Source organism: Gopherus evgoodei, chromosome 2 (assembly GCF_007399415.2).
Source record: "Gopherus evgoodei ecotype Sinaloan lineage chromosome 2, rGopEvg1_v1.p, whole genome shotgun sequence".
Classification (NCBI taxonomy): domain Eukaryota; kingdom Metazoa; phylum Chordata; order Testudines; family Testudinidae; genus Gopherus; species Gopherus evgoodei.
This window is the reverse complement of record NC_044323.1, coordinates 73705734-73726134: the sequence shown is the minus strand read 5'-3', so window position 1 is coordinate 73726134 and position 20401 is coordinate 73705734. Positions and strand designations below refer to the sequence as shown.

The 20401-nt window shown below is 42.6% G+C and overlaps 1 protein-coding gene across 1 annotated transcript in view; it reads right to left on the bottom strand.

Moving 5' to 3' along the window:
- Positions 1–20401, bottom strand: part of CMC1 (C-X9-C motif containing 1) — a 90107-nt gene that overhangs the window by 2589 nt on the left and 67117 nt on the right. The window contains exon 3 of the mRNA XM_030550996.1: positions 284–374. Coding sequence (XP_030406856.1) covers positions 284–374 — 91 coding nt within the window. The remainder of the gene's footprint in view (positions 1–283; positions 375–20401) is intronic.

The following is a 20401-nucleotide window of genomic DNA, read 5'->3' as shown; positions in this document are numbered from 1 at the left end:
TGCTTTCCCTGATCCATGAAGCTGAAGATATAATTGCTTTCCTTCAGAAAATTCCCCAACCTAGATTCAGTAGTGGAAGGCCCATGAGACTTTGCAAACCTGAAGAGGCTTAGCATTTCCATTCACTTCTGGAATCATCTGAAGATACGTGGTACCTTTTTGAGAACACCTTAAAACTACATAACGGACTCAGGCTTTGTCTAAAGGACTTGGGTTGTTGTTTTTTTTCCAGTTTCTCAATAGCAATATACATTAATTTTTTTAAAGTCTCATGTTGACTTACTAGGTAGTCAGACATTCTTTCAATGCTGCATTTTCCTGTTGACATTTCACCACCATAAGAAAGCCAGACTCTTGGCAGCATTTGGTAAAAGCTGAAATAAAAAAAAATTTAAAAAATTAAAGATTAGATTCTTTTACTATGGCTCCCTCACATTAACAAAAGGTATTTTAAAAGGTTATCTGACTCCCAAATTGACCTGTTTCTGGCATTATGGCAAGCTTGGAACTTTTGTAACTTCAGTATATCCAAGCATTACACTTAGGTCAGTGATGAACTTCATGTATTTTTTTAAGACACAACTGCAGGCTGGCAGAAGTCAGGGTTTTTCCTTGATTTTAGCTGAGCGTTTTAAAAGCGGATGCTAAACTGCCAGATTACTCCTCTTTTAGCTGTTGCAAAAGCAAGCACATACATTGTGTGACTATAGGTATGTCTGGGCCGCATTGTAAACCTGGGTCTATGGGGCACAGGCTTGTGGACTTGGTGGTTCCAAGCCTGCGCTTGAGTGTCCATACCAGGTTTATAATTGCTGGCCTCAGGTCTCACAGCCATACTAACATGTCCATACTGCACTATGCATACATTCTGACTCGACTCTGCAACATGAACTGTGTCCACACCACAAAACGGCAGGCCTTGGGCCCAAGTCAGAGTGAGACTCAGGTTCTGATCCACCTCGTGAGCAGCATCCTAGGATCTGAGTCTCGAATGCTTACTGACCCGAGTCAATCTGATGTATGTGTGTGGATAGAAGGTGGGCTTGAGCTCAAACCTGAGTGAGAGCCTGTGCTTAGTGTGCAGTGTAGACATACCTATGTAACTTAATCTTTACCTCTGATGTAGATGATAAATAATCAAAGCCTGATTTGCCTCTCAAACCAGTTGTACACCAGTTTAAGGCCATTTATTTTAATGGCTACACCTGATTGTTGCTGCTGGAAGTGAGAGGACTATGTATTCCAAACTACACATTTTGGGAGCACTATGTGCTGCTTGGCCAGGGTGCTCTTTGAGCAAAGGCTGGTTCTGAGCTCTTGAATACCGGAGGGGCCTCTGCCAAATGCAGACCTCAGAAACACTCAGCCTGAATGATAGTGAGAGACCTTTAGTATCCAACTAGTAATTTAATTGGGTCAAATGCCATGCAGATATACTTATTCTGATATTATATAATGTCTAAGTGATATGGCTCACTCCCCAAGCTACTATGAAATATATCCAGAAATTGCAGTATGTATATTAAGCTGAATAAACCCATTAATGCTGCTTGGTTATATTTTTGTGTGTGTTATGAACAAAACAAACCACATTATAAACATTTTCCCATTCACTGACAGAGTCTGATCTTCAAGCCCAACAACGGCTAGCCTGGAGCCTTAAGCTGTTTGTAAGGTCTTTGTCACTTGTTTAGCAACAAGATTTTAATTGGGATCTTTCCTTCGTACTGTATAACACATTAATACTCTCATATACAGTGATGTTGCTAATACCACCAACCAATTTCTGAAGCTGTGTATTCTGTAACAAATCCCATTTGAAACTCTACTCTCTGCCTTTCATACTGATAAGTCAGTGTTATTGTGCTGAAATAGCTTGTGTATGTTAAAATACTAAATCAATGACTTCATTAGTGTTGTTAAATAAAAGTTAGGACTGTTAATGTTGTTTTTCTTCTATGATTAGGGCTTCCAAAATTTGCTAAGCATAATAATTACTACAATCTAGTGTAGTAATGACAGTAATTACTAAACCAATTAAATACCACTGGCTGGATAATTTCCTCTTGTGAAAGAGCCCTTCGGAGAGGAGCTGGGAAACACTGAGGTGTGGTTTACGCGGTGGAGTTTCCAAGCAATCCTCCCCTTGGGTGAGAGGTCCTAGGGGACCTGGGAGCATACAATGGGCATGATCTCCCACTCCTATAGCTCCTGGGGCTACACGAAGAAGGAAACCACTAGTTCCATGGAGAAAATATGCTGCCCTGCTGATTCTTCTCTATAGCAGCACAGCTCAAAGGAGTCTTGCTACTACTAGCTGTATCTCATTTGGACTGTGCAGTAGCATGTAGCAGTATTGACTCCAGAACACATTTCCTCCTTAAAATCCCATGAGTCAGCAGGGGGTAATGCCAAGGAGAATAGTTGATCTATTGCTCTGCTCCCTATCCCCAAATCCCACCGATCACTCTCAGGGGTGTCTCATAGAGGCAAGAACACAGAGTAGATACATCTTCCTGAGAGAGAGAGAGAGCGAGAGAGAGATGATGGATCCCAGTTCCATCTACTTACAACAGTGAAAGGAACCATCCAGCCTTAAGAAAAATATCTTATTTTGTATAAACACAAACTAAAAATGGAATATATGAAGTTTTTTAAATATCAATATTTAAAAACACATACCCTATAACTAATTTCCTACTAATTAGTAACCCTGTGTAGTGTGCAATTCATTTTCTTTGCATTCAATTACTGTACTTAAAAAAAATGTAAATAATTTAATAGAATAGATTTTGTTAAAATTAATTGGCATTTGCTTAAAAGTACTTATGACTAGCCTAATAATACGTTGCTTACAACAGGTGGTGGTTGTTGTAGGAGCAGCAGTGATCTGTATGCTACATATAACCTGTATGCTCAAAAGGTCTGTTACACTCTCCACTCTCCCCCTTGTCTCCTATCCCTCTTTGAATACTTGTGAAGAGGCTTTCCCCCACCCCTCCCTCCTGGAATGCTTGTGGAATGAATGGGCTGCTTAAACAGCTGGAAGATCAGAAGAGCTCCCAGATAGACAAGGTGTCTGGGGGTTTGGTTACACTTGCAGGTGTGCAGCGCTGGGAGTTAAAGCTGTCTTCGTACAGCTGTGTAGGGAAAGCGCTAGAGTGTGGCCACACTGACAGCTACCAGCGCTGCAGTGTGGCCATATTTGCAGCGGTGTTGGGAGTGGTGCATTATGGGCAGCTATCCCACAGAGCACCTCGTCCCATTTTGGCGCCATAGGTTGTGGGAAGGGGGTGGAAGGTGCGGGTCATTCTGCTTCCTGTCCCAACACCTCGTGATGCATCGCCTCACATCCCAGCAATCCCTGTTTTTCTGTCCACATTTGGCGCCATCTTGACTCTCTCAACAGTTTCTGCGCAGCGCGGTTTCTGTGGGTAATGGAGCCTGAACTGCTCAGGAGTATGCTGACGAGTCTTGCCAGCACATCATGTTTGGCAGTTGAGCTATTCCTTAAGATACAAAGTGATGAGGAGTCTGACGACGATAGCGAGTCGCCTGACGTGTATGACAGTAAATTGCTTCTGGCATTCATGGAAATGCTCAGCACCGTGGAACGCGCTTTTGGGCTCGGGAAACAATTACTGAGTGGCGGGATCACATCGTCATGGAAGTCTGGGATGACGAGCAGTGGCTGCAAAACTTTCGGATGAGAAAAGCCACTTTCATGAGACTGTGTGCTGAGCTCGCCCCCACCCTATGGCGCAAGGACACGAGATTGAGAGCTGCCCTGCCGTGGAGAAGTGAGTGGCTATTGCAATCTGGAAGCTGGCAACTCCAGACAGGTACCGATCGGTCAGGAACCAGTTTGGAGTGGGAAAGTCGACCGTTGGAATCGTGTTGATGCAAGTTTTCAGGGCCATTAATCGCATCCTACTAAGAAGAACCGTGACTCTAGGGAACATGCAGGACATTGTGGATGGCTTTGCACAAATGGGTTTCCCTAATTGTGGAGGGGCGATAGATGGGACGTATATTCCTATTCTGGCACCACTCCACCTAGTATCTGAGTACGTTAATCGGAAGGGATATTTCTCTATGGTTTTCCAGCTGCTTGTGGATCACCGTGAGCGTTTCATTGACATTAACACAGGTGGCCTGGAAAGGTGCATGATGCACGCATCTTTCGAAACACTGGCCTGCAGGCAGGGACTTTTTTCCTAGACCAGAAGATCAAAGTAGGGGATGTTGAAATGCCCATTGTGATCCTTGGAGGCCCCGCTTACCCGTTAATGACTTGGCTCATGAAACTGTATACAGGGAAGCTTGACAGGACCAAGGAGCGGTTCAACTACAGGCTGAGCCGGTGCTAAATAACTGTGGAGTGTGCTTTTGGCCGTTTAAAGGGGTGCTGGCGATCTCTGTATGGGAAGCTAGACTTGTGGGAAAGCAGCATCCCCGTGGTTATATTCGCGTGCTGTACCCTCCATAATATTTATGAAGGGAAGGGTGAAACATTCAGTCAGGCATGGACCTCGGAGGTTCAAAGCCTGAAAGCTGAATCTGTACAGCCAGAGAGCAGGGCTACTAGTGAGGCCCAGCACAGGGCTTCAAGGATTAGGGATGCCTTGAGGGAGGAATTTGAGGCTGAAAACCAACAGTAATGTTTGGTGCCTTGCACGGGAGTGAAGTGCAGTGGTTACAAAGTTAGTAGGAATCTGTTATTCCTAAGCTGATTTGCAGTGCCTGTTTCTTTCCTGGGCTAAGGTATCTTTGACTTTCTGCAATAATAAAGACTGTTTTCAAAGCCAAGAATTCACTTATTGAAAAGAAAATAACTTTATTGACAGACATACAACATTTTGGGAACCTAAAAGGGCAATGAGGTGGGGTGGGGAACTGTACAGTCACAGGTTTTAATATGTCCTGTCTGGAGTGCTGTGCAATAACTGCTGCACTTCAGGATGCCTATACTGCATGGTGATGGGGGTTGAGTGCAGAGGGTAAGGGTCGTAGTTCTCAGGGCTGGTTGGTGAACGTACAGGTGTTGGGAGGCAGCTGGTGGTAGTAAGAACCTGGATGCTGGGGAAGGGGGTTTGGAGCTGGCATTGGGGCACAAGGGAAAGAGCTTTGGGACGGGCGGGGCGGTGTAGTAGTGCTCTGCCTGCATGGCTACGAGCACCTGGATAGAGTCCGCTTGGCGCGCCAGGATGCTTATCAGCTGCTTTGTGCTTTTATTCCTGGCCGCTGCGTTTCTCTGGCGGATCCTGCTTTCCCTTTCCCTTTCCTTTTTGATTCTCTGTGGCAGAGTGATCCATAACTGCTTGCAGCAGGTCTTCTTTGCTTTTTTGTGGCTTCTTCTGGAGGTTTTGGAGTCTTTGAGCTGTTGATAACACGGGCAGCTGAAAATTCAAGGTTGCTTGTGGAAAGGCAAAAGAGGCAACACTTAACAGAGGCAGCACTGTTTATATCTCAGATTGTTACTCCTTCACTGTGTGGGAATAACTTTCTTCACAATAGCATAATTTCCCCATACCAAAGAGAGCGCACACAACCCACAGGAGCCCCAGAATGGTGAGTAAGAGGGACTGATTGCTTCAGGGCTGTACTGGGGTTTCTGTGCATTGGGGAAAGCAAACAGCTGCAGGGGGCACCTACACTGAACACTCTCCCAACATTTTCCACAGGAATTGATCCTGGAAGATATCTCGCTGCTGCGGGTCACCTGGGAAGAGCGGGAAGGTCTTCTACAGCAATGCAGATTCTGCCCTGGCCCCTATGCAGCTTGCCTGTGTGCAGCAATGGTCCCCCCATCCCTTGCGGCATAGTGGCGCGGACGTGTTAGCCTGACTGGGACAAGGACCATGGTGGCTCTCCCAATAAACTTGCGCAAGCGCATTGCCCACGCTCTAGCTGAAATTTTTGAAGAGATTACCGAGGCCGATTACTGCGACGTAATAGACCACATCAATGCGCTATTCCACATCTAGGCATGCATGCATGCATGTAGAACCCTCCCTCCTCTCCCGAAAAGTTTCCATCCAGAAAATGAAAGCCGCTTACCTCTGTTTGTCCTCCACCAAGTATCGGCTGCTGCGACTGGTTACCTTCCTCCTAGCTTGAGAAGAGCTCCTGGCTGCATGCCTCCAGGGACTCCAGGGTGTCACCCTCTACCCCAGTACCCTCACTCTCTGTTTCCTCCTCCCGCCCTGCTCTGAAGTGTCCATCGTGGTTCTCGGATTGGCGGTAGGGTCACCCCCAAGTATCGCGTCCAGCTCTTTGTTAAAACGGCAGGTCGTGGGGACAGTGCCGGAGCGGCAGTTTCCCTCACAGGCTTTGCAACAGGTACTCCGCAGCTCCTTCACTGGCCCCTTTCCAGCATGGCCTTTGATACCTGCCCAAAGATACTGTAATTCCTACGGTTGGAGCGCAGCTGGGACTGCACAGCTTCCTTCCCCCAAACACTGATGAGGTCCAGCAACTCGCCATTGCTCCATGCTGGGGCTCGTTTGGCGCGTGGAGGCATGATCACCTGGAAAGATTCACTGATTGCACTCCACACCTGGCTGAGCAAACAGGAAGGGGATTTTTGGTCACCTGAGGCCCGGGCAGTAGAGTTCGAACTGATGAGCAGAGTGGCTGAACAGGCATTCTGGGATACCTCCAAATCTCTGGAGGCCAACAACAGCACTTTTGGTGGCCACACTGGCGGAGCAGCGCTGCATTACCAGCGCTGCAGTCGTTATTCCCCAGGCCGAGGTGGAGTACAGTCAGCGCTGTAGCCAGGGAGATACAGAGCTGTATGTGCCTTGCAAGTGTGGACGGTGAGTGAGTTGCAGCGCTGTAAAGCCACCACCAGCGCTACAACTCTCCAGTGTAACCAAGCCCTAGGACTCTAATTAGGCAGCACTCACACCCTCAATGCACGGACACTGCCCAAGGTGGAGTGTGACCAACCAGGCATGGCCAAGTCATCTCTAGTCACAGGCCACGAGGAGCAGGTCCTCAAAAGGGGAAGGGGCCATGTGCTCAGCAGTGCACTCACAAGCCTGTACCTCCCATGAAGGCCCTTCGCCTGGACCACCTTGCCAGTGGCTTGCTGCGTTGCATTCCATTGTGCCTCAGGAAGACATACCTTCATCACACCATCCATCGCTGTGCTGTGGGACACTTACCTTAAAGGATCCTGACATCTCCAGTGCTGTGCCTGTCCGAGGGCCGTGAGTATGCGAGTGTGAATGTGACCCCCCGCCCTTCTTTTGAGCTTAGCTATGAGTATAATAAACGTGCTGCTTTCTGCCAAACTCTGGTGGGTCATTAGTCCTCCCTAAGCTTACTAGCTGGCCCAATTTTGGGTAACAGTGTTTTTGTTTTAAATGTTGAAATAGAAAGCTACTATGATTGCAAAAATTAAAGCCATTTTTAAGCTATATTTTTATGCTCAACAATTAGATGTATTTTTAGAGGCCAGCTAAATGTGTGCAGATATTTTAGTGAATATAATCGGTAAACTGACTTTTAAACTGAAGTTTAAACAGTTATTTCTTGCCAGATGAATTTAGGACACTGTTTAACAATATAATAAATATACTGCTGATTGATTAACAGCAAAATCTACCAAAGCTAAACAAGAAAGAATAAACCAAATTATGTCTGCTGAAAATTGGAAATAAACTATTTTGTTGAAAAATGTAAAGTAATGAATATTGAAAAACATAATCCCAACTATATAGACAAAATGATGGGTTCTAAATTAGCTGTTACCACTCAAGAAAGATCTTGGAGTCATTGTGGATAGTTCTCTGAAAACATCCACTCAATGTGACCCAACAGTCAAAAAAGCAAACAGAATGTTACGAACCCTTGCAGCTAGTAAGATAACAGACAAGAAATATCATAATGCCACTATATAAATCCATGGTATACACACATCTTGAATACTGAGTGTAGTTCTGGTTGTCCCATCTCAAAAAAGGTACATTAGAAATGGAAAAGGTAACATAAGGAACATAAGAACAGCCGTACCGGGTCAGACCAAAGGACCATCTAGCCCAGTATCCTGTCTACCGACAGTGGCCAATGGCAGGTGCCCCAGAGAGAGTGAACCTAACAGGCAATGATCAAGTGATCTCTCTCCTGCCATCCATTTCCATCCTCTGATAATCAGAGGCTAGGGACACCATTCCTTACCCATTCTGGCTAATAGCCATTTATGGACTTAACCACCATGAATTTATCCAGTTCTCTTTTAAACGCTGTTATAGTCCTAGCCTTCACAACCTCCTCAGGTACAGAGAAGGGCAACAAAAATTATTAGAGATATGGAATAGCTTCCATATGAGGAGAGATTATAAAAGATGGACTTTTCAGCTTGTAAAAGAGACGACTAAGGGGGAGGGATGTGATAGAGGTCTATCAAATCAAGAACGATATGGAAAAAGTGAGTAAGGAAGTGCTATTTACTTCTTCACGTAACACAAGAACCAGGGATCAACCAAGAAATGAGTAGGCAGCAGGTTAAAAAACAAACAAAAGGAAGTACTTCTTTACACGGTGCATAGTCAACCTGTGGCACTCCTTGCCAGGGAACGTTGTGAGGCCAAAACTATAACTGGGTTAAAAAAATAACTAGATAAGTTCATGGAGGACAGGTCTATCAATTGCTATTGGCCAACATGGCCAGGAATGAAACCCCATGCTCCGGGGGCGGGGGGGTCCCTAACCCTCTGACCGCCAGATGCTGGGACTGGACAGCAGGGAATGGATCACTTGATAGTTGCCCTATCCTGCTGATTCCCTTTGAAGCTTCCAGCACTGGCCACTGTTGGAAGACTGGATTACTAGGCTAGATGGACCATTGGTCTGACCCAGTACGGCCAACCTTATGTTCTTATCTTGTTGCTTGGATTTTCCATGTTTCTCCTCCACATTTGTACACTAATGTTTTTACTCTTATGTTTTTTTGCAAATGGTGATCAATGTGAAATAGTTACTCAGTAGCAAGTCACTAGATCATACACATTTTACAGATTCAGTGTACATCTAGATACTTTTTTGGGTAGGCTGATGCTGGGAGACAAGTTAGTAGACAAGGGAGTTCGAGGCTAGGGCCAGGCTCAAGTCATTGACTGTAAGTGCAAATGTTGCTGAATATCTCTTCATTTGCATGCATAATCACAGTAATCACATTCTTTAATATAGGTGTACATTTACATGTAGACCCCCAACGTAACTCCTTAAAAAATTTGGCCCTGCATATTTGCCAGGACCCTATTTCCAGTGGTTCATGTTGACTTACTGAGCAGTTGCTAGAGCAATGTTATTCTGTTTATGTACCCTCCACAGGCTCAGCTCTGCACGATGCTGGTACAAACGGAGTAAATATAGACAGAGCCCTATACAGATACAAAATTTGTATCCGCATCCGATCTGCAAACATGGTCTGCGGATAACCGTATCTGCAGATGAAGATATTCACGGATATAAAGCAGGTATCTGCAGATTTGCAGGGCTTTACACATAGGGAGATTTGTCTCCACAAAAGTAGCAGGGCAAAATCTTGCTGTTCTGCTCAAGAGTGGGCTAGCTGTGGGTTTGATCCTGATTCTGTTGAAGCCCTATCATTTTATATACTGACTAAAGAGGGAGTGGGCTGCCAGTTAAATGGTTTCAAGCCATCTGAGCAGGCTAGTTGTGTACTGAAATCAGAAGGACTTCTCCAATTCACAAGGAAGCAGAGCATCTATCTGAAATTTCCCCAAATATTGACTGGAACCTTTTTACAGGCTCATTTTGAGAAGAGGTAAAGTCAAGCTTTACATTTTATTTTTCTTTACAAAAGACCTATGAATGAAAAATACAGGAATGATGCACTGCCTATTCTGACCATTTGGGGGGAAATTTTCTAAAGGGCCTCAGACTGGTTTCTAAAATGTCACATGCTGTTCTGTAGTTTTCCTGAGGCAAATTTCTGCTTGGGCAAAACTCAGAAGTGCGTATGCAAATCACTATTTTATCTGCCCACACAGTACCCATCACTATGTTATCTTCAAAATTCCCCTGTAAGTTGGGAAAGTATTCATGTCTAAGGAAGTTACATGAACAATATCGTTCAGATGTATAATGTACGAATATCACCAGAGGATGGTCAAACCTAAAGGCAGTGCAGGCTATTGCAGCGGGGTGGTTACCCGCTCCTGCCCTGCGGGGCTTGAAACAGCCCAGGAGAGGGCTGTGGCAGGGGAAAAGTTGGGCTGACTGGGGAAGTGGCTGCAGCTGGGCTGCGCCCCAATCAGGCCACTGCTAGCCTGTATAAAAAGGCTGTGAGCCAGAGGCCAAAGGGTCTCCCTCTAGCTGAGGAGGGAGATGGACCTAGCTGCCTGAGTGCTAAAGGGTACTGGAGTGAAGCAGGGCTGGGGAAGGCCAGAGGAGCTGGGGAGCTCCAGGATGGCAACTCACCAGGCTGCAGGGCCTGGTCCAAGGCCCCTGGAAGTACTGGGTTGCAGAGAAAGGCAGCAGGTCAAAACCCCCCTCGCCTGTGATGACTGGCTTATACAGACTGCAGTTGGCCCCAGTGAAAGGGGGCTAGATGGTGAGTAGCAGTGGCCCATAGGCTGAGGCAAGGTGGGGATAGAGGGTTGGGGGTTTCCCAGAGAGGGGAGACCCATAGAGACTGGTGGGGTCATTGCCAGGGGGCTGCCCCAGGGTAAAGGGTCCTGGGAGGGACACGGGGGCCAGCAGCAGCGGGACACCGGCCTGCACAGGGTGCTCCAGAGTCTGGAGAAGCTAATTCCTGAGATGACCAGCAGGAGGCGCCACAGGGGTAAGTCCCGCATGTCTACACGATATACTGATACAATGCACTTTTTAAGGGTGAATGAACCCTGAAAAACATTCCAAAATAAGTGTATTTTAAAGTGGGATTTGAGTGAAAAAAAGGTGTCATGTGCCCAAGGGAACACTTTCATGCAGAAATTGAATACAGTCTCAAAATGTCAGACTACTTGATATATGTACACTAGTTTCAATTTTAGCAAGTTGCAAAAACTTAAGTCCACAAAAATGAAGTTTTAAGGATGCTTTTGAGCAGTTGGACCTACATGTATTATAAACTAGTATTACTAGTAAAAATCAGAGCAATATAAGATATGCAAAATGTGCTGTAATAGCACCCAAGTATTTATTTAGCTTCTTTTTAAGATAATACTATTATTGAATTAAAATGTATAGCTTTTTGTTGTTTCTTGGAGATTTGTAAAGTATGGCCCTATGTCACCATTTCATAGCAATGTGACAGCTATAATCAGGAAAATAAATAAAATGTGGTTCTCTCATTAAAAGCCTTCTAAAGCTTAAGACTTGTATAGTGAACAATCTGACTTCCAGTCCCCACAGGCTCATGCCTAAGTGCTGTGCTGCTTTTTTGTAACAATCTGTCCTTCTAGAAGCAGCGAAGTTAAAAAAAAAAAAAAAAAAAAAAAAAAAAAAAAAAGCTGAAGACAACAGGAGGTCCCTCTCACTTGTTAGCTCACCAGTCTTGATTGGTTAAAGACGTGATGTCCCAGTGAACAAATCTGGAAATGCATAGCGAGCATTCCCTAGCTTCAGAAGGCCCTGCTTGTGGTATATGGCCATGCAAACAGAAAGCATCATTGCAAAGTGATAAAACCGCTTCAAGCTATATAGCTTTAATGTTGCTGAAGCTTAACACAGAAGGAAAAAAAGGAGCAGGTTAGAGCACATTAGACATCCCCACATGAACTCTCACTACTTAATTACTCACCCTAAGCACTTTAAAATCCCTGTGATAATGGTGTAAGGGACTACAGTGCCAGACCATTTGAGTTAGAAATATTTACCAGAAGCTCTCCAGCAGCCAGGAGAGCATTGTTCTAATTTTAGTTATTTTCAATTTTATATTTTTTTCATGAAATATCCTATGATCTCTAAATGCAGAACATCAAAAATTCCAGTGTTAAAAATCTGCTTTGGGGAATAACTGCACAAATTGGGAGCAGTATTTTTGAATGTAATCTCATTTAAAAATCTACAGAAACAGATATTAGGTTTAGCTGTCATCACAATTTTCTGGTTCTAGCTATTTTCATACTACAGACCAATAACTTCAAGGTTCATAATGGGCTATGACAAAAAAGTAAATACATAAGATTTGATTAAACTCAAAATAGTTTTAATATTTTCACATTTTTAACAGCTACCAATGTAGATTGTAACTCCAGGGGTTGAACCTTTCACATTCAACAGAATGCAGCCTGTTTCTTGATATTACATGCTGAGTGAGGAACAGTTTCTCTTTCAATAATGATCTCAGCTCCAGTGATGAGAGGCACCGGACTATAGAAATAAAGTCAGAAATCTGACATTTTGTTGGTATAATAGAACATTTTTTAAAACTTGCCCACTGGTTTGTGTGTGCAGCTAATGGGTACTCCCTCTCCTGTGGGTATCAACCATGCATCAAAAGACCAGGCAAACCAAGCTTCTCCCATTTCAGACACTCTGGGTGCAATCCTGGCCCCACTGAAGTCTATTGTAAAGCTTCCACTAACATCAATGGAGTAGGATTTCACTATCCATTTTCAGAATACCCAGTTAATGACTTCCAAGCTGTCAAACAAACCTGGTTAGCCTACACCAGTGGTCACCAACCGGTCGATCGTGATCATATGATCGATCGTGATCTCCAGTGTTGAAGCGAGGCTGCCACTAAGGCAGGTTCCCTGCCTGTCCCGGCCCCATGCTGCTCCCAGAAGTGGCCAGCATGACCCCGGTGGTGAGGAGACAGGGGTCTCCCTCTGCATGCTGCTCCTTCCTCTAAACACCACTCCCACAGCTCCCATTGGCCGGGATAGGGAGCTATGGCCAATGGGAAATGCGGGGGCGGGGCTTGCAAAGAGGGGCAGTGTGCGGAGCCACGTGCTGCCCACCCCTCCACCCCCAAGGGCCGCAGAGGCGTGTTGGCACTTTCCAGGAGTGGCGTGGGGCCAAAGTAAGCAGGGAGCCTGCCTTAATGGCAACCACGCTGAGCCACAGGCAGGAAGAAGCTGCTGGAGGTAAATGCTGCCTGGTGAGAGGCCACAAACCCCCAGCCCTGAGCCCCCTCCCAAAGCCAGCACCCGAAACCCCCTCCTGCACCCCCAGCCCTGAGCCCCCTCCCAAAGCCAGCACCTGAAACCCCCTCCTGCACCCCCAGCCCTGAGCCCCCTCCCAGAGCCAGCACCCCATATTTCCTCCTGCACTCTGAATCCTCTCCTGCACCCCAAGTCCCACCCCTGACTCTCCTCCCAGAGCCAGCACCTCATATCCCCTCCTGCACCCCAACACTCTGCCCCAGCCCAGAGCCCCCTCCTACACTACGAACCCCTCAGCCCCAGCACCAAGTCCGCTCCCCCCTCTCAAACCCGTACCCAAGCCCAGTGAAGGTGACTGAGGATGGGTGAGAGCATGACGGGGGGAGGATAGAGTAAGTGGGTCGGGGCTTTGGGGAAGGGGCACGGCCTCAACCTCAGGGAAGGGGCCTAGTAGATCCTAGGTTGCCCTTAAATTCAAAAATGATCTTGGGCATAAAAAGGTTAGAGACCACTGGCCTACACTGATCACTCTTTGCCCAACTCCTCATCCCAAAAGGCTGCCTGGGTGAGTGTCCATGCTTGCTCACCAAGCCAAAGAAAGCCATTTAGAAGGTAAGAAATGTTGTTTGTCTGAGGCTTCTCTCCCCAATGTGGGTGATGAGCCTAGAGAGAGAGGACTTGAATGACAAGCTAGGTGGGCAACAATGACAGAAAGTGGGAGAAAAGAGTGCCTTGTTAATGGGACAACAGCTCCTTCCTACTAGGAAAGCAGGCAGGATTGTGGCATAATGACTGGAAGGATTTATGTTTAAATGCTACACCTACTGACGAGGGCAGATCCAGTGAAGCTTGGTGAAGATATAGACAGAGTTGCAGATATCTGATCTGCAGAGCTTGGCCATGGAGGCTTCTGGTCTCTTAGTCCAAGGATTATGGCTCTGGGCAACAGGATTTAATTGGATCAGGCTAGAGAGGCTTGCGGAGGCACAGGTAAACCAGATTCAGGAATTAATCCAATGGGAGGAGAGCACAGATGAGAACATTATGGGTTTCTCTCAAGAGTCTGAATGGGGGATAGGACCTTCTGAACTCCTGTGTCAGGGCAAGTTGGCCTGGATGGGGGGGGATGAGTGCAAAGGACTCCAAATTATCCTCCTCCTTGAGGGGTTCTGCTTCCAGGGTGAAGGAAAGAGAGGGAGAAACTCTCTTTGGCAGTGAGGTAGTGGAAAACTCTCTGGAGAAAGTGAGGGAGGAGAGAACCCAGGGTGGATAAACTTAAATAAGAAAAAAAATTGTGTTTTTTTTTTATAAAAAATGTTTGAGGAGAAAACCTAAAGATAGTTTTAATTAAGATGCATTATATCTCATAGAATCTCATCATGGAATTATAATCAGAGATTATAAATTCTAATAATCTAGTATGAGACAATATATTAAAGTAATGTTTAAGAAACATTTTGTAAATGAGTTCCAATAGTTTATGGACTAGGGACCCAATCTTATTAGGTTCCAGGGGCTTCTGTATACATTATAGAAGCCAAAATGTTAAGCTTCTCATGATGACCTGGCTGACAGTCAATTTAATTTTTGTTTTTTAAAGAAGATATTTCATTTAACTATTAGTTCTGCTTCAGTTACCTTTGGTAAATGAAATAACCAAACAATCATTCATTTTCTGATATAGCTATAAAAATAACCTGAAAAGTTTTCAAAATAAATCACTTTCAAAATGCATAGTGTATACCTTCTAAAAATGAAAGCTACATCTATCTCTGAGTTGTGAAGAATATGTATTAAGGTTATAATAGTCAACAAGAATGCACTTTTATGTAGAAATCCATGATTAAATCGAGTCTTCCTGACTAGTGATTTAAATCAATTTGATTTAAATCAAATCCAACCTGAGAGAACCTGTGGAAAAGGGGCCCACTTAGAGTTTCTCTGGGAGGAAAGTAGAAGAGAACAAAGGCCTCCCTTCAAAGGGGAAAGTAGGGAGATGATGTAGGCTCTGATGCAGGCAATGGCTCCGGAATTAAGACTTTGTTTTGAGGGACAAGCAAAGAGTGAGCAAATGGGGGCAGCCCTGGAAGGAATCCCCTACTTCCTCTTCCTCTCCACTATCCTTCCAGATCTGGATCTGGAGGAACACCGAAGCAAGGTGAATTCATCCAGTTTCACCCCCAGTCTGTGCCTTCTGGCAAGTAACTGGGTGGCGAAATTGCAGAGTCATTGCTTTGTTGGACCTTAGCTGCACAAAATATACAAGAATATAAGAAAAGATGCTTCTTGTAAGTAATCAGAAAGATGTGACTTCCTTCCAAAAAGCAAGGATGGATAGGCCTCAAAACTATGGGAAAAATAGCCTCACAACATGTGGCAACACCAAAACAGAAACAGACCATCATTAAATATGATATAAAACTCCATTTCTAGTGTGCTATCCTATCCTAGGCAAAGACACCTTGAGGCATACTGACTTTGGTAGCATTTGTTTGCTTAGTCATGCTTAGTCGAGTTACTAAAACTGTAACCACCTCCGTTTTACTGATATGTATCCAAAGATAACATCTCTGATTCACAAGTAGTGAAGCCATACGAGAATAATAAAAGGTATTTCCTCTTAAATATGCCTTTCAGAAGTTCTTCGTCACAGGCACAAGGGCCATCTCTCATTTTCAACACCAATTTATCACCTCTCTCCATTTCAGACAAAGCTGAGTTACCACATTTTTATTGTTGTAAAGAAATTAAACCCAAATTAACTAAAGCTGTAGACACATTTCTCATGTATACTTCATTCTGATTCTCTCTCACATCTGTGCCCTCATCACATTGAGGAATATGATCTTGAATGCTAGGCTAAATGTACTGTCCAATTTAATATCCTTCCTGATTCCCTTATTTCATTTTTACATCTATTACACAACAGTTACTTCACTGAAACAAATCAGCATTTTTATGATTATGAAAACATTGTTTATCTTACAGTTTTAAAAATAGGTAACCTAGTACGCCATTCTAAATGTCCTCAATTTGGTTTATTTTAGATAGAATGAAAATATTACAATATGGATAGTCCTAGTATATAGTGCAAGTACATTTTATTTCAGAAGGGTTGAGACAGGCTGAACTAGGATCCAAGTTGAGCCAGAAAGAAATGCATACAAAATATGAATTTCTAGCCAAAATATCTGTTTTAGCACGAGATGCACATTCTGTTTAGCTTTATAGAGTATCATTATTTCTAGTAACAAATTATAAAAAAATTGGCCTATTTATGAGGTTTGTTAACATACTGTATTGCATTTGTGATAGACAGATTTGGTATATGAAAGTTTGGACTGATGTGACACTAAAGGATAGGAAGCGATAAAGTACGTGCAACTATAATTTTATAGTTTCTTCAGTGCTACATCAAAATGAAAGGCTTGTGTTACATATTGTTGCAGTACGTATAGGTACACTAAAGAGTTCTGAGGCACAGTAAATGCATTAACAAGTGAATACAAGTGAGTCTTAATAGTCCACTTTGAATTATAAGCTTAAATTTCTACCAACGGATGGAAAAAAAGCTCTCTGAACAGTTGACAAGTGGCATGTAACAGAATCCCCTACCCACTGAATTATTTTTCTAAAGATGATTGATGTGTCAAGGTCATGTGAGATCTTGAACAGGTGAAAAAAGATCAAGATACTGAACATTTTTTATATATATCATGTAAAATGAATATGATTTTGAGACCTTTTGGTCCCATCTCCACAAGGCTTTAAATGTAGTTTAATGCTGTTTAAAAAGGGTTCCAACTAAACTGACTGCCACCTAATGTAGGATCAAAGTATGCTCTATGTTAAACAGTGCTGTAGCCTAGATTGGGATTCACATCAGAAATTGGTTTGAATGGAATCACATTTAAACAGAATTTGAACATATTTCCTAAACTTTGAGCCCCAGTAAGTACTGGTCCTTTGTTTCTGGATAGATGCAGAAAAATTCATAGTAACACACTAAAGGTGGAGATGGGTGGGTGTGTCTGTTATATAACACAGACTTGAATTACAAACATTTACTCCATTTATGGTCACGTTCAGTGGGACAAATAAAATATTAAAATATTTTATAAAAGTTTAATATAAGTTATTTAGTTTGATCATATAGAAAAAAAATCCCTTGAATTTACCGAAGTGCTCTCCACTAAGACGAAGAACTGCCTGGACTTCAATTTAATGTGGCAGATCCATATCTGATGTAAATTGTCATAGTTACATTACAATAGATGAGGATTTGCTCAAAAATCTTTAAACCAGGTACAGCTTGAATTTATGTGAGATTAATTTGCTGTCATAGGTATTTCTCTTCTTACTGACTGACTGGCAGATAACCAAATAACACAGCAGAGAATGACAGCTGCGCAGTAGGGAAAATAAAATGAAATATTTGTATTTTCTTTTAATTGTTTATCTGCCCTATCAAATCCAGGAGTGATGGATTTTCCCAACACTTTATATATAAAGTGGTGTTCTAATATTGGATTTTAATTTATTTTAAAAATGTTCACTTTGTATTAGATACACAACAAAAGGATTTTTAATAGGAAAAAAATTGGTCAACCATCCTTTCCACCCAAAAATAACTTTAAAATTAATCACAGAAGATTAGCATTCTCTGGCTTTAAATGGAGGCCATTCAGAAAGCTAAAAATGAATTTCAGGGGAACAATGTTGCTTTCTTTGTTTTTGAAGTGTTCATGTTTGAATAACATTATGGTTTGAAGAGCTCTCATGTACAAAGATGGTGAATACTAAGACAATTACCTATATTTATTACTACAATTTATCATGTCTGGACAATAAGCATGGAAAAACTATGCCCATATATCAATACACAAAGAATAACATTATTCTTAGTGTACAGGCATTATCAAAAGTTACATTACAGGTGTGTCTGGAAAATTCATTCTATTGCAAATTCATGACAATGAACCTATTAAAATACCTTGCTAATAACTGTTATAATACCATTACTTCACACTTACGAGTACTTTGTATTGTCAAAGTGCTGTGCAAGCTAACTAATTTATTGCAATCAGCAATTGTACACCCATTTTTAATATCCATTCGATATATGTAGTATTACCCATTACCAAGGTCAATCGATCCTCAACTCTGGCTGTAGTTTATTTAAAGACTTTATAATTTTACTACTTAAGAGCAAGTCCTATTGAGGTGTTATCTCACCATTTATATTTTTTCAACACTTATGATACCGTTATCACACTCTTAAAATAAAAAAAAGCCTGTATCATGATCCAGACCAGGTTTAATGTTCTCTTTTTTGGGGAAAAAAATAAAATAAGAAATGACATATTTCTAAGATTTTAATCACTCTCTTAGCGCTATCAACAGAGGAAAAATCAACAAAGCAGCAATGTTGTTTAGGAAAACAGCAGAATCTAGTTGATATTTAGAGTACATAGCCAGGGCTTTAAATCCTTTGTAAAATGTGTACAAGATATTAAAATGATAAACTTTGTATATCAATAGTTATTTTATGACAGTTATGCTTTAAATTTTCTATTAAATTGTGATTTATTAGCTTGTTACTTTGAAGATTACTCAGTGTGCACAGAACGGATTTACTGGTGCATTTAATGAGCCAAGAAGGTAGTAGGATGAACATGAAAAGATTGTTTTTACATTGTAGTGCATGAGCTATTTGATATTTCTAACACAGTACAAAAGAAAGCTTCTCTGTAGATTGATCATGGTTCAGTTAACATCACTGAATATCTAATACCTCCAACTCAATTAATTCTCACCTGATTAAGATCAGACTGATATTCAAACTAAATCATCTCTCCAGTCAAGTAGAAATCAATATTTCTGATTTTACTTTTAAATTACAACAACAAATAAAATATATGCATCTCAGTATGCCAAGAGTGGCTTTCCTATTCTAGTCTACTATGGCTTGCATAACACAGCTGATTAAAGAATTATTCTAATTTGGGCACCAATATATATAAAATAAGATTAATTTGAATACAGAAAGATGGAATGAAGTAATTAAATACATCTTATATAGGGAAAACAAAAATTACATAAAATAAACCCTGATTCTTTTCAAATAAATCTCACTATTACCAGACCAAATATTTCATTTGCCTCCCAATATTCATGTTATAACACACTAATATCCCAAACTATATACCAGCTTCCCCAGACAAACACCTCCAAACTGGGGGTGGCAGACAGGCAGACAATTATTTCATAACACGCTCTGTGGGAGAGGGGAAAACCAAGAATCCTTTTAAGGGGGGATTATTCACAATATCAAAAGCCACTTTTTCTATTCCAACAGTGCTCTCTCAGCATGGAATGGCGGCCACCTCTTGAAGTGACAACTTGATCAGTGGATCCTACAATAAGTTGAAGGTCTCACTCTCCAGTATGAAATGTTGAAAAATGTCTCATAGTTGAAAGGGGAATACACACACAGAAAACTGGTAGAGGGAAAACCAGGATTAAATCCGTGTGTAGAGGAAAGTTGCTGGAATCCTCTGAATTAGACTGCCTCTTCAAATCCACAGTATAGCAACTGCATGTGTCAAAATTCAGGAACCAATCTGAAGCAGTTGAACTGCCAGGGACAAAAATGCTGCCATATTGGATCAGACCAATGACCCATTTATTCCACTAACTTGTTTCCCTCAACAGCTAGTAACACCTGCCTCAGAGGAAGATGCAAAAAATCCTGCAGTAGGCACTTATGGAATAACCACTCCTCAGGGGACATTTTTTCTTTACACTCATCTGGTAGAAGCTTGGCGTATGCCCTGATGCATGAAGTTTTCTGTCTCTTCCAGAACACCTGAACACATCTTTAGGTGGTATAAACAGGCATATCTCCACTAATGTTAACAGAATTAGGTTGATTTACATCAGCTGAGAATTTGGCCCTTGGCTATTTGGTGGTGGTCTTTTAAATCCTTATCCATATCAATGTCAAATCCTTTTTTGAACCCTGCTCGACTCTTGGCCTAAATGTAGGATCAAAGTACTCTTGGCCTAAAAGATGTACTCAAAGTTCTAGAACATCCCTGCCTGTATGATCATATTCACCTGCCTGATCTTTAAAGTAGCGATAAAATGGCAAAGAAACCAGGAGAAGAGAGATCCCATTAGGATCTACAGAGGCAACACATTCACAATATTTCAGGTGACTGATAAACTTTCTCATCTGATTGCCTCTGTGAAGCCCCACCATAGGAGATTAGCAGCAGTAGTAACCACCAGGAGGAGGGCTGAGAAGTTAA